General features: G+C 52.4%; 1 protein-coding gene across 2 annotated transcripts in view; it reads left to right on the top strand.

Moving 5' to 3' along the window:
• The window catches only part of PCSK6 (proprotein convertase subtilisin/kexin type 6), a 191,543-nt gene extending 180,085 nt beyond the window's left edge, over positions 1-11,458 (top strand). For both annotated transcript variants that reach the window (XM_060617833.3, XM_060617834.3), the window contains 3 exons: positions 3,498-3,627; positions 8,223-8,335; positions 10,033-11,458. In XM_060617833.3, coding sequence (XP_060473816.2) covers positions 3,498-3,627; positions 8,223-8,335; positions 10,033-10,130 — 341 coding nt within the window. In that variant the 3' untranslated portion in view covers positions 10,131-11,458. The remainder of the gene's footprint in view (positions 1-3,497; positions 3,628-8,222; positions 8,336-10,032) is intronic.
• Positions 11,459-14,025: the final 2,567 nt, after the last annotated feature.

Raw genomic sequence — 14,025 nt, 5'->3', positions numbered from 1 at the left:
CACTCAGTGGTTGCTGCTGCTCCTCTCCTGGATGTGGGCCTGGGCATAGTCATGGGCAGGGTTGTGGTCAGGCACAAGTGCAGGGTGAGGCACGGTGGCCTCTGTCCCCACCCTGGGCTGGCAGTGCCCCAGGGCATTTGATGGGCCACTGGATGGGAACAAACCTCTTGCCCATTCCCAGTCCAGACACCCAGAGTCTTGGCACGGAGGCATGTGACCCCTGGGGGTTGCCCAACAGCTGTGGGTTGGTGCAGGGGACCTGTGGGACAGGGAGGTGCCTGGCTGAACTTGTCCCCGGCTGGGACATGACACATTGGTCAGCACTGGGCAGCTGGTAGAACATATGTGAGACGAGTTGAGGGGTGGTGCCCCAGGTCCCCGTGAGAGTCGGCCCTCACCCACTGTAGCCTCCTCAGGCCTCTAACTAACGGAGAGAGGCTCGAAATGGCAGATAAAAAGCACCATGACAGCTGGAGAGAGAGATTGCAGAAGCAAGAAAAGCACTTTATATCTTAGTACCCTTAATGGCACATTTCTCCTGCATTTTGAACAAGGACTCCGTGTGTTCACTTTGTAGTAGGGCCCCACACGTGACGGATTGGGTCCTGTATAAGCAAACCCCATTTTGCTCTTATTGTTATGATCTGTGGGTGCTTTTCAAGCATCTGAGGCCTGCAAAGAATGGTGACTTAATGGGATCCTTAAGAGACTTCGGGTTATAAAGTTCATAGTTTGTGGTAATTGTGAAAATAGTTTGTCCTGAAAATGTGTGTTTAACCAGCTTCTTTTATTGCAGCAAAATATCCATAACATAAAATTTACCATCTTAACCATTTTTAAGTGAACACTTCAGTGGCATTAAGTACAGTCACATTGTACCTCACCACCATCCGTCTCCAGAACTTTCCCATCTAACCCAGCTGGGTGTTTCATCAGCTTTGAAGTTTAGCAAATTGGACATTAAACTAAGTACACTTGACCCTTGAACAATATGGGTTTGAACTGCATGGGTCCATTTGTACGTTGATTTTTTTTCAATACATACAGTACAGTAAATATACTTTGTCTTCTTTATGACTTTCTTAACATTTTCTTTTCTCTAGCTGACTTTATGGTAAGAATATAGCATATAATACATGTAACATACAAAATGTATGTTGACTGAGTGTTTGTGTTATCAGAAAGGCTTCTGGGGACGTCTGGGTGGCTCAGTTGGGTAAGCATCCTACTCTTGATTTCAGCTCAGGTCATGAGCTTTTGGTTTGTGAGATTGAGCCCCGCATTGGGCTCTGTGCGGAATGTGGAGCGTGCTTAAGACTCTCTCCCTTTCCCTCTGCCCCTTCCTAACTTATGTGCATGCACATACACGCATGTGCGCTCTCTCTCTCTCTCTCTCTCTCAAAAAAATAAAATAAAATAAAAAAGAGGGGCTCCTGGGTGGCTCAGTCAGTTGGGCATCCAACTTCAGCTCAGGTCATGATCTCACAGTCCGTGGGTTCGAGCCCCGCATCGGGCTCTGTGCTGACAGCTCAGAGCCTGGAGCCTGCTTGGGATTCTGTGTCTCCCTCTCTCTGTGCCCCTCCCCTGCTCATGCTCTGTCTCTCTCTGTCTCAAAAATAAACAAAAACATTTAAAAAATTAAAAAAAAAAAGAAAAAGAAAGACTTCTGGTCAATAGTAGACTACTAGTAGTTAAGTTTTAGGAGAATCAAAATCCACATTTGGGGGAATGTGGATTTTCAACTTCGTGGGAGATTGGCACCCCAACCCCTATGTTCGTCAAGGGTCAAGTGTACAAATATGAATGAGTGTTCTTTTGCACCACAGAAATTCTTCAGGCATTAAGGATCCTAATGGCTGAGACAGAACAATGTGGGTAACAGGGTTCAGCAGAGGAGGCCCAAGGGGGACAGCCACAAGGACCACACAGCTCTGGAGGCCCAGGGCCTTCCAAGGGCCAAATGGCCAATGCCAGATGCTCCCTGGAGATACATGATGGAGGGGTGGCCAAAGCACAAGACCAGTCTTCCATCTGGAATGACATAAACTGGGCAGGAACCCTACATGTTTGTGGGGCATTGCAGCGAAGGAAAGAGGACATCCCATGTGGAGACTACAAGTGGGTGGGCCGTTGCTCACAATGGAGGTCCAGTGACCCCAAAGGGTTCCTGCTTCTGCCTCCCACTCACAATCCTGAATGAGCTCAGAATTTCCTCCCAGGTTGCAAGCTGTGGTTCTGAGAGATGGAACCAGCTACCAGAGCACCAAGCCTTGGGGCTGGTGGAACCACCCTGCATACCCCTGTCTTCAAGGGGGTCTTCCCTTGACAAGGCCAAGAGGCCCCCTCTTAGTCCAGATGCTACTCCGGGAAGAGGGCCAGATATTACTGCTTTAGCTGCCAGGCCTCCATCTAAGACCACAGTGAAATTAAAGGAAGATGTTTAACAAGGGACTGTGATCACCATAAGCATCTGAGATGACTTCTTTCCTGTGTTCAACCCCCTAAGCTATCAGCCAGGGGCCACATCTCTGCCTCTCTCTGATGTCCCATCAGGTGCTCCTCAGGGACATTTGGCACAGAGTAGGCTCCAGCCTGCTTGACGTTCAGTGGATGAATGAACAAATGGACAGGCAGACAGGCAGACACATGGACAGGTGGAGAGGTGAACGGCACTCTTTCTTCGTTCTAGACCAAAGTTTGCTGCAGGCTGATGAGTCCAAGCTGAGCTGAATATTCTCCCTCCTGACTCTTGGTCCTTCATTCTGAGCTTTTGTCTCTTCAGGCCTCCATCCCCCACTCTATAAGCCCTTAGTTGTTTGTTCTCTGTGGTTGAAAATGTCCTGGTTGTCCACACCAAATACCTGTCAACACCATCCCCTGAAAATCTCTTCCTTCACTTTTCCCACATCTTACATGCTGTTCTGTCCAAAAGAAATACGCAAGCCACAAATGGGAGCCGCTGAACCAATTTTAAATTTCCTAGAGAAACAGGCAAAAATAAGTATAATAACATCTTATTTAACCCACTGTGTCTAAAATACTATCATCTCAACATATAATCAACCTTGAAAAATGAACAAGGACTTTCTTATTCTGTTTTTATGCGAAGTGTTTGGAATCTAGTGTGTCTGCATTTTGCACTTGCAGTATGTCTCATTTTGGTCCAGCCACATTTCAAGCACTCCAAGCCACACGTGGCTACCTCTAGCAAAAAGAAGTGGGACCAAGGCTTGTTGGCAAGGAAGCATTTGGAATGGGGGCCATCAAACATGGCACGGGCAGTGGGAGGTGTGCTGGGCCTGGCTCATGCCTCCATGTCCCTCCCTGGGTGCAGGGAGGCCCGGTGCAGACACAGGGTGGGCACTTGGGAAACCTGGCTGTGGTAGTGGACAGGGGCGTCCAAACAAGACCCCAGATCCCCAGGGCACCGCAGCAGACCTGGAACATGGTAATGGGCAGGCATCCCTGACATCTGCTTCTGTCCCTGCACTCCTCAGGGCCCAGCAGAGAAGAATGTATTCACTGTGCAGCAAACTTCCACTTCCAAGACTGGAAATGTGTACCAGCCTGTGGTGAAGGTTTCTACCCAGAGGAGATGCCAGGCTTGCCCCACAAAGTGTGCCGAAGGTACGCAATTCTTTCAGTCTTCCTGGCTCAGACCAAGATTGCTAGGGAATGGCGTTGCCTGGGGCAGCAAGGGAGGAGCCGGAGGGCCAAGTCTGGTGGCCTCTTCCCTGGGCCTGGGGGAGGGTGCCACATCACACAGCTGCAGAGGGTGCGGGAGCTACGGTGGGGGCGCAAGACCCCATTTACAGAGGAGGGACCTCCTGTGGTTGGGGATTGCCAAGGTCACAAGTTCGTTGGTGGCTTTCATTCCTTGGTTCATTTAACAGGTGTCTGTTGTGTGCCAGGCACTCTAGCTGGGAGGGGGCAGGAAGCAGGATAACAAGGTGTCTGCCTGGAGGTACTCACATCACCACAGCAGACTCCATGGGAGCAACTCCCTGCTGCAGCCCAAGATGCACCCATGCTGGTAGTAACGAAGGAATCCATGTGTTGGGGATTTCTTTCATTTTAAATTAGAGAAAATTTAGGTCCAGACAATGTCCTCATTCTAAAACCACTTGCCATGCAGTCAATGAACATATACTGTAACCCTTCTCATTCTCCTTGTGTGTCTGCACGGTGTGCCATTCTTATTTGGTGACTTCCAACCCAGTCTGGTTCTTTCTCTTTGTCATTGGACATGGGCAATGAAAGAAGTTTGCTTGGGTATCCTCTTGTCTTGCTGCTGAATAGTTACTGCCTTACACCAGGACTTCATAACCTAGATCCCAGGACAGGCAGGGCAGCCAATAATGAGGTGTTGCAAGGTGGCCTTGCTGATAATGATGGTGGGGATGGGGGAGGGGCCTCCTTCTGAAACAGCCTCAAAACAAGGGAGCCCTGGGGGACCCTGTTAGAGCAGCCCTGTCTTCCAGGTCACAGCTGAGCCCACATTGGGGTTGCCTCCGCAGTCTGTGTTTGAACACTGCTCTGGGTTCTAATCTGTCCTCACAAAACCAGAAAATCCCACAGTTGCCTGAGAGAGACCACCAAATCCTTGCACTTTTTTGACTCACAAAAGAAGGTCCCCACAGGGGGTTATGTATCTGTGCAGGCATCAACCCCCTCTTTTGAGCTGATTTGAAACAGGAAACTTGGCACCAGCCTTGTTGAGTTCTGTGGGGCCCTCGGATGGGTGTCTGAAGTAAGTGTTTCATTTGTACCAGCCCATTGGTTCAAGGGTGATTACACTAAGTACAGCAGCCAGGGAGCACATGGAATTAAACAGTGATACTCTCTTTTATTTAATGGTTATTGTTATTTATTTATTTTTTTGAGAGAGAGAGAGAGTGTGTGTGAGTGGGGGAGGGGCAGAGAGAGAGGGAGACACAGAATCTGAAGCAGGTTCCAGGCTCTGAACCGTCAGCACAGAGCCCGACACAGGGCTTGAACTCACCAACTGCAAGATCATGACCTGAGCCAAAGTCAGACACTTAACTGACTGAGCCACCCAGACACCCCAGTGGTAATCACTTTTGTTTGTCAGATGCCCAGGATCCCACAGGATGCTGGGCATCCCCATGAGTGTGGTAACCAGCCCCCCTGGTTTTTCTGGTAACCCAGAAAATATGGTGTCCCAAGCCCAGGAAGCAAGAGGTAGGCAGCCCCCTAAGCCCCTTCTCAACAGTGGGGGACAGCATCTTCCTGGGTGCTCACCTCCACAGGAGGGGAAGCTTCCAGTCCAGTGCTAGGGCTCCCACAGCAGATCTTGGAGATATACCCCTAGGAGGAGCCCTGCATAAGGCGTTGAGGTGGTGAAATGCCAGCCCTTCAGGAAGCTTCTGTCTTCCGAGTGCCCTGGCTCTGAAGACCCCTTTGATGTGGATCCCTCCTGAAGGAAGAATAGTCTTGGTCTGCTTGGTTATGCAGGGCCTCTCCCCACTCAGGCCAGCAGCTTTTAGGGTTTGGCTTCCTCCAGGCCCCAGGATGCTGAGAGGCGCTGTGGCTGGCCCCTGCTGGTAGGCCTGGGGCAGCTCTGGGCCACACAGCCAGATGGGCGGGGGGGTGGGGGGGCTTATGTGGAAAAGCCAGCCTAGAACATAGGCCTGCTGTGTTGGCAACCAGGATGCCAGGAAGACCAGTGAACCTGAGGCCCAAAGTGGAGAACAGTCCATGGTAAGGATCTCAAAAGAGGCCCTGGACACCCCCAAGGCTTAGTAAGAGAACCCAGAAGAGCGAGCAAGGACCTCTCTGGAGAGCAATTCAGTGGGGTACTTGCCTGAGGGGTAGCTAGCCCCTCAGACCCCCAGTCTTCCCCACTGTTCTCCGCTCCCTTGGCCCCTCCTGGGTGCTCAGGGGGGCAGAGACTTCAGGCATTTCTTCTGCTGTATCCTGTGCCCACACTGGAGGATGACAAGACTTGCTGTCTGACTCTTGCCTGGAACAGCCTGAAGGCAAAAGGAAGGCGAGGACACGTGGCCCGTGCAATAGAGCACGGAAAAGGGGCTGCAGTGCACATGCCTGTCCTTCCAGAGTCTGGCAGGGCAAAATTGCCATGGTGTTTTGTGGGGAAGTGGGTGCCATAGAAAGTGACAGAACCAGAGGTGTTTTGAAAGCCCCCTGCTTGAGAGGGCTACCTGCTGGGCAGGTAATCCTGACAGAGAGGAGTCAAGAGGGTCTTTCAGAGAAGAAGGGACCTCAAGGCAGCTGGGGGTGGGGGTGCGGTGTTCCCAGGGTGATGGGGGGCATCATCCTTCCCTGGGGGCAGCGTGATGCTGGATTCTCTCCCTGAGCTGGGGCCTCCAGATCTAAGCCCCGGCTCAGCTGACTCCTTGACCTGGGCCTTGTGACACCCTGAGCAGGAAGCAGGTCGGAGCCTGCCCAGGATTCCACCTGCAGACCTGGGAGATGGTGAATGAGGCTGTTCTAAGCTGCTGGGTTTGTAGTAGCTTGTTACACAGCCATAGAAAACTGACTCACCTTCAGTGCCACTGGGGGCTGGCAGGGAGACCCCTGACGTGGCCAGCTTATATCTGGAGAAGGCAAGCCATGAGCAGGTGGCCCTCCACCTTAGCACGCTCCACCCATGGTTTCATTGAAGCAGCCCTCAGCCAGGGCCTGGGAAAGCTGGCCCAGGGCCTTTGAAGCATCTTCATGAAACAGGCTAGGCCCTAGTTCCGGTCCCACAGGGGTGGTCTGTATAAGAAGCCAAGGGTCCCCAGGGGAAGTCATCCCTTGTGCTGTGGCGTCAAGGGTCTGTGGCTGGGCCACCAGAAGGTGCAGCAGGACAGAGTCCAGACCTTAGTGGCTTCTCCAGAGTGCACAGAAACAGGGTCCCACATGGCAGGGCCCACTCTCCCCTCCAGGTTGTAGGGCAGGGAGGTGTGTGGGGGGGGGGGGGAGGGGGCAAGCTCTTGCTACAGGAGGAGGAAGTCAGAAGAGCAAGTTTGCCTGTGGGATTTACACATTTATAAATATAGACTACGGGCCTGAACTCCAGTCTGGGGGCATCCTGCACTGGAAGAGCAGGCTGAGGGCATGACCCACCATGGCTCCATGTAGTCAGAATCGATGGTGAAATGAGAACCCAGCGGATGGCTGCTTTGGAAAGAGGCCTATAGGAGCCTTTGTTGATAGCATCTAGTCCCTGACTGGGAGGGTGGCATCTGTCCTAAGCAAAGAACTGGCCACGCAGGGCAGATGCAGGAGCCATCTGAGCCAGGCTCCTGCGTCGGATGCCCCACCCACCCTGCCTGAGCTCCACTTCTGGGGCCTGTTCCACCTGCAGCTGGCATCCGTGGGGAAGCCGGGTGGCAGACTGGAGCACTGGGAGACCCACTCACCAAAGTGGCCCCAGAAAAGGTGGCAGGTGCAGCCCCAGTCCGCACGTGGTCCGGAGGAGGTGAGGTGAACATTCAAGCCCCAGGGACGGGTTGGCAAGCTCTTTCTATAGAGGGCCCCGTGGTGAGTAGTTTGGGGTTGGCTGGCCACATGGTCTCTGTCCCAGCTACTCAGTCCTGCCGCTGTGAAAGCAGCCACAGATGATACATAGATGAGCAGTAACTGCCTTCCAGTAAAACTGCTGGATGTGGCTTGAGGGCCACGGTGTGCCAACCCTCCCCTGAGGTCACGGTACTCTGCATTAGAAAGAGCCCTGGGTCCCATCTCAAGGCAAGAACTGGAAGATCCTCACCTTGCCTGCCTGCCCTGGAGGGAGGCTGGCATCACTGGAAAGAAAACTCAGCCTCATGGGCAACAGCAGTCCCCAGGCCAGCTCCAGGGTCGCTTTGCCACACTCCTGTCCCTGCATCCCAACCCTGTAGCCATCAGAGCTGGGCAGCTGCCCAAGGGTGCACGTGCTGATGCCGCTTGAGGAGCCACCTGGTGGCAGGGGGCACAGTATCCAAGAAGGTGTCCAGGTGAGCCACAGGGAGTCTCAGAGACCTGGGCCTGTCTGCCACTCCAGGCATGCTCCTGACGACTTCACCCTCCCAGGGCGATAGTGCAGTCAGACAGGAGGTAGGATGTACAGATGCTTGGCTGGGGTTTCAGGCCATCATGGTGGCCACAGCTTCAGGCAGAGACAGTGCAAGAGGGTAGGGGGGCTCCAGGAGGGGGCTCCTGGAGTGGCTGGGCCCCTTCCCCAAGCAGCAGCATGAACCCATGTCCTCCCACAGGTGTGACGAGAGCTGCCTGAGCTGTGAAGGCTCCAGCAGGAACTGTAGCAGGTGTAAGACGGGCTTCACGCTGCTGGGGACCACGTGCATCACCAACCATACGTGCAGCAACGGTGAGCACCAGTGAGGGAATGGGGGGACGTGAGTTACCCTCAGGGCTGCCCTTGGAGGAGCTCAGCTCGCTGAGCTGAGAAGAAGAGAAGGAGAAGAGGCAGGAACAGTAGCCCTTCTGAATGGGTATGCTGGCCCCAGTATCAGGGATGCCTCATAGCCTCCTACTGTCCCTTTGGGCCCCTCACATTGACCAGGGAGGCATCCTGGCCACCAAGCTACTGCCGGTCCATTTGCCGAGTGACTCTTAAAGCTGATTTTGTTCTGGTACCGTTCCCACTCTTGTGCCATAAGCCCGGTGGCCTGGGTGCGGTGAGTCCTGTTAGAAGAGGCCTGACCTTGGGGGTCAAAGCCAGGAGGCCTGGAGGGTGTCAGCCTCAGAGCCCAGAGTCGGGGCCCCCCAGGTCCCACAGGGAAGCCCCACATCTGCTGTGGGAGAGCCCTGGATCTCTAGGCCCACTGGAGACCAGAATGAGCTGTGAAGACAGGAACTCTGAGGGAGACCAAAGACCAGCTTGGGGTTCCAGGCAGAGGACTCTGGCCCGGGGACCTGGTGCAGGAGTAGTGAGCCAGAAGACTCCATGCTCAACGAGCCACCAGGAGGAGCATCGCAGGCCAGCTCTGGGCACCTCAAACCGGAGTGTGGGGGAGAAAGCTGGTGGTCCCACAGCATCCCTGGGCTTGGAGCTGTAACTGGCCCTGCCATGGCAGAGCACAAACCAGCATGTCCTGCACACTTTAGTGTGGCCTCCTTGCCTTGGTGTTTGGTCTTTTTTTGTTTTGTCTTTTTGTTTTTTCTTTTTGGTTTGCAGAATTGCGTGCTTTCAGAGTAGGAAGCTCCCTCTTTAGGATGTCACCTACTCAGGTTATAGATACAGCCCAAGAAAGTGGGGTAGTCTCAGGAGGGGCTCCCAGGTCCCATCAAGGACGAGGCCTCTTCAAAAACTCAGCAGCCAGCTGGGATGGGTCGGTCTCCATCCCTCCTCCCTTCCCCCTTTCCATTCGCCTTGATGACTCTCTCCCTCCCATCCCAATCAGTTTGGGGAGCCCCCTGAATACAAGAGCAGCTGCCAGACAGGACACAGCCACAGGACACAGGCCTGTCCCAGGCCTGCCCTCCTACCCCAGCCCCACCCCCCAGAGTCTTCCTACGAAGTCCTGCACCACCACAGTTGTCTGGGAAGATAGATGCACAGGAGCACTGAGACCTGGCTGGTACAGCTGGCTTCATCCTCCACCCTGCCTCAGTTTCCCCCCATCCCCTGTATCCAGCATGAGCCCCTGCATGCTAGGTGCCACTTCTTTTTTTTTTTTTTAATGTTTATGTATTTTTGAGAGAGCACAAGCGGAGGAGGGGCAGAGAGGGAGACAGAGGATCTGAGGTGGGCTCTGTGCTGACAGCAGCGAGCCCCCATGTGGGGTTCGAACTCACGAACCTTGAGATCATGGCCAGAGCTTAAGTCGGACGCTCAACTGACTGAGCCACCCAGGCGCTCCCTAGGCCACATGTCCCCTCTGCCACACCAGGCTTGCCACATGTCCCAGGAAGACCGTGACGGCCACCCCGGCTGCCGCCCCCAGCTTCTTCCATGACCCTTGCCCAGCCCATCGCTGGGGCTTGGTGAAATGGGATGGTTGGAACATGTCAGGCCCCAAAGTCTGATACATCCCTTCTTTCTCTTTCCTGGTGGGACCCCAGCTGACGAGATGTTCTGCGAGATGGTGAAGTCCAACCGGCTCTGTGAACGGAAGCTGTTCATTCAGTTCTGCTGCCGCACGTGCCTCCTGGCTGGGTAGGGGCACCCAGCCGACTGCAGGGGGCAGGGCCCCTCCTGTCCGTCCGTCCGTTCAGCAGCCTTTCTCCAGACCGTCAGCCACAGCCTGTTTGGGGGGTGCCCTGCGTCTGACAACTTTATCTCCCCAGGAGCAAGGTCCTTCTGCAGCATCTCTGAGCACCCAGCCCAGATGGGTGGTGGGCCATAAGGGGGTGTTCTTCAAACAGTGACAGGCTCTCAAACTCTGCTTGCTGGCTACATTCTTCTGGCAAACTTAAGATGGAAACACAAAGAATTCTGGGAATCCATAGCTCCAGCTTCGGGGCAGCCTCTGGGACCCTAAGTTTACTGAATCTTCAAGACCAAAGCAGAAAGGCAAGATGCTTGGCTTCACACACCACTCTTCTCCCCGTGCTTTTGTGCAGCCTCACAGTGAATCTCACCCACCAGGCCTGGGACATCCCCACGCGTGATGCCCAGCCGAGCGTGCACCTACTCCCCCACCTGCCACGGAGCAGCCTGGGGACGGTTTGGTCAGACTGTAAATAAAATAGACTTGGGGGGCATAAAATATATGACCACTGGGGATGGAGCATCCACTCCTACACAGTCAGCTACTTCTGGAACTACAGTGATGTCTTAGAACGTCCCAGTTCCAAATCTGGACGGGAAGACCCTTCGTTTCTCTGTCGCACTGTCCCGTAGGTGAGCTGAGCGCCCCTTGTCACCACGTCTCTGGGAGCCTCCTGGCCCAAATGATCACCTCTACTTGATGCAGAGCCTTCTGGGGAGGGTCCCCAGGAAGCATCCCAGGGACCAGCCAAGAGGAGCCCCATTGACTAAGCAATTCCTCTTGCCAAAATGTAAACCCAACCCGTGAGTCATTAATCTTATCACCGCCCATTTCGTGGAATTGCTTTTGAAATACACTTGGCCTCTGCTCTTCAGGAAACTTGTTCTTAAGGTAGATGCTCCTGTGTCTGTGTACTATGAGCCTAATGACACGGTTGGATTTATTTCTGCCAAACCTGTGTAGGCATTTTATAAGCTACATGTTCTAATTTTTACCGATGTTAATTATTTTGACAGATATTTCATATATTTTCATTGAAATGCACAGATATGCTTGATCAATTCCCTTTAATATGGGAGTGACATTTGCCTTAAATTTTTTCAAGCTTGTTCTCCATTTTGTCCTGCTCCCCTCTTTGACTATAATGCATTTGCCTTGTCCCCTAGGAGCTGGGGGAAACCCAGCTGTTGTTTATTGAATCCACAACTTCAAAAAAGAAATCCACAGAGCAAATACAATGTTAACCCTAAGTTAATAAAAGAGTTAACATCCCATGACCAAGACACCTGTATTTCTTTCCAAGACACAATTAAATGTAGGTGTTGACCGATGTGTGAAATGGCTTTCTTTGTGGTTTCGGGTCTATCTGATGTCATTAAGTAGAAGGTCTTTGAGCTTTAGCAAATGTTCATGTAACGACATCATGGGGGAAATCCCAGAGCTCCAAGGTGTCCTTTGGTAACAGACCTTCTTCAGGCCACAACAGCCTGGCTGGGTGGAGGGGCTGGGTGCAGGGATACCTGCCATCTATCGAGGGAGTGCCCTCCATAGTCTGGACTGCATGCCTCTTCACCTACAGCTGCCCAGTGTGACTTAATTAGGTCACAGCTTATCTTTCGCAGTGACTGAAATCCCTGCACCCATGGGTTTTGTGTTCCATGGGACTGTTACCATGGCCTCTCTTTGAGGTCAGAAGCTTGTACTTGTTGGGAATCCAGCAATTTTTTTTAACGTTTATTTATTTATTTTAAGAGAGAGAGGGGACAGAAGCAGGGGAGGGGCAGAGAGACAGAGAGAGAAAGAATCCCAAGTGGGGCTCGAGCTCACATAACTGTGAGATCATGAACTGAGCCAAAACCAAGAGTCAGACACTTAACCAACTGAGCCACCCAGGCGCCCCAGATTTTTGGTTTTTATTTACAATTATGGCTAGGAAAAAAACAAAAGTGGGTGAGGGGCATTGTTTTAGGAATCCAGAGTTGACTCCGAATTCCAGGAAGGGTGCAGCTGGGCCTTGGGAACTCTGGTGCCAGCATTAAATGTCATCAGGACCTTCATTGCACCATAGCATGTCCTCCTCACTCTCCAGCTGGGGCAAATGATGAGACCACTGACATCTCCCAAGCGAAACTGGTGCAATTCAAACTCCCTAAGCACGCTTTCTGAATCTGCTGCTTGGCCCTGGTTACCCTGCTTTGCATCAGTGTTCATCCAGCCCCATCAGCTGTGCCACGGACACAGGTTTGCACAGCAGAACACGGCTGCGTGAACTTTCCAGCGACCTCATAGCCGGAGGAGGGGAGTGATGTGCAGCTCTTAGAACGTAGGGGTAGGTAGGCCACACAACCCGACAGCTGCCCACCATAAGCATCAACCGACTGGAGCTGTCAAGGTGAGGCAATGAAGGAATGAGTGTGTTTGGGAGACAGTAGCCAGAGCTGGGCAGAATATTGATAAGGGTTCAACTTCCCCCATAAGACTAACATCGTATTGAAACCAGCAATTGCTGGGACACTTGGGTGGCTCAGTTGGTTAAGTGTCCAACTTTTGGTCATGATCTCATGGTTTTGTGGGTTTAAGCCCCGAGTAGGGCTCTGCGTTGACAGTGCGGAACCTGCTTGAGATTCTCTCTCTCTCTCTCTCTCTCTCTCTCTCTCTTTGCCCCTCCCCCACTCATGCTGTCTCTCTCTCAAAATTAATAAACTTTAAAAAAAAAATTTTAAACCAACGATTGCTAGGTGCTTCTTGTGCAAGGCACCATTTTTGCTCCTAGAGCTCTTTGAACATGGAGAACTATGGTCTAACATGTTTGGAGCTGAATCAGAAACAAAAATCCTTTTATTCCCAAAGGAGACCAGCTACAAAAAGCCAACCAGGCAGCCTCAGAGCACATGTACCCTCCTCGCAGTGGGTGGGCCAGCTGGTCCTGGGGCTGATGAGGGTGGTGGCAAGCTGAGAAGCTGTTCACAAAATCCTAAGGACGAAACACCACCTTGTTAAAAAGGACTGACCCCATCAAATGCCTGTTCACAAATCACCCAACCTCAAGGATATTTGGACTCAGTAGGGGCAGGACATGTTTATGGATTTTGTTTTACGTGGTAAAGTCATGGATCACCTCCTCTAAATCTGTTGTTTCACAGACTGAGGCTCTTGGAGGTGAAGTGACTTGTGTTAGGCCACACACTGGGAAGGTGGCTCCCTCATCCCCAGGTAGGGAGGCTGGCTCTCTGCCAGAGGGGAAGTTGATTCTGCAGTTGGCCAAATTCAGCCATGACTCATTTGTTTCAAACCGGCTCTATTTCCAGGAGGTGATAGTTTTCTGACCTTGTCCCCAAATTCTTTGGCACCTCACAGTGATCCCTATGTGCTCATCTCTATCCCTCCCAGGCCACTACAAAGTATACTTTGTAACTCTTCAAAGGGCTGGAGAAAACTGCACTTTTTACAGAAGATACACCTACGATAGAAAGGGGGTGGGGATGGGGGTATAATTGAACTTTAAAGAAACCAAAAGGGCAACATGGTCTAAATATGGCCAGCACTAGAGTGCTCTTGAATTTGGGGAGACTACCATCCACTGCATATGAATCACCATAATATGGCTGAAGAGAGCCTTAACCTTGAATGCTTAAGGTATGCTGGGGCCCCTGCGAGCAGGTGGGGGCTAGAGATCCAGATCAGAGGATGGAAAGGGAAGGAGGTGGAGAAGTAAAGCAGAAAGAAGGTCATCTGAATGGGAACAAGCAGGGATAATGGGAAACCAAGGCCGTTCTCCAGCATCTTAAGGTTCTGCCTGTAGAGCTAGGAGGCATTGGGGTTCTGGCTGCTGTGGGAAAGAAGT

Source organism: Panthera onca, chromosome B3 (genome assembly GCF_046562875.1).
Source record: "Panthera onca isolate mPanOnc1 chromosome B3, mPanOnc1 haplotype 2, whole genome shotgun sequence".
Lineage (NCBI taxonomy): Eukaryota > Metazoa > Chordata > Mammalia > Carnivora > Felidae > Panthera > Panthera onca.
The sequence above is the reverse complement of the archived record's forward strand: the minus strand, read 5'-3'. Positions and strand labels throughout refer to the sequence as shown.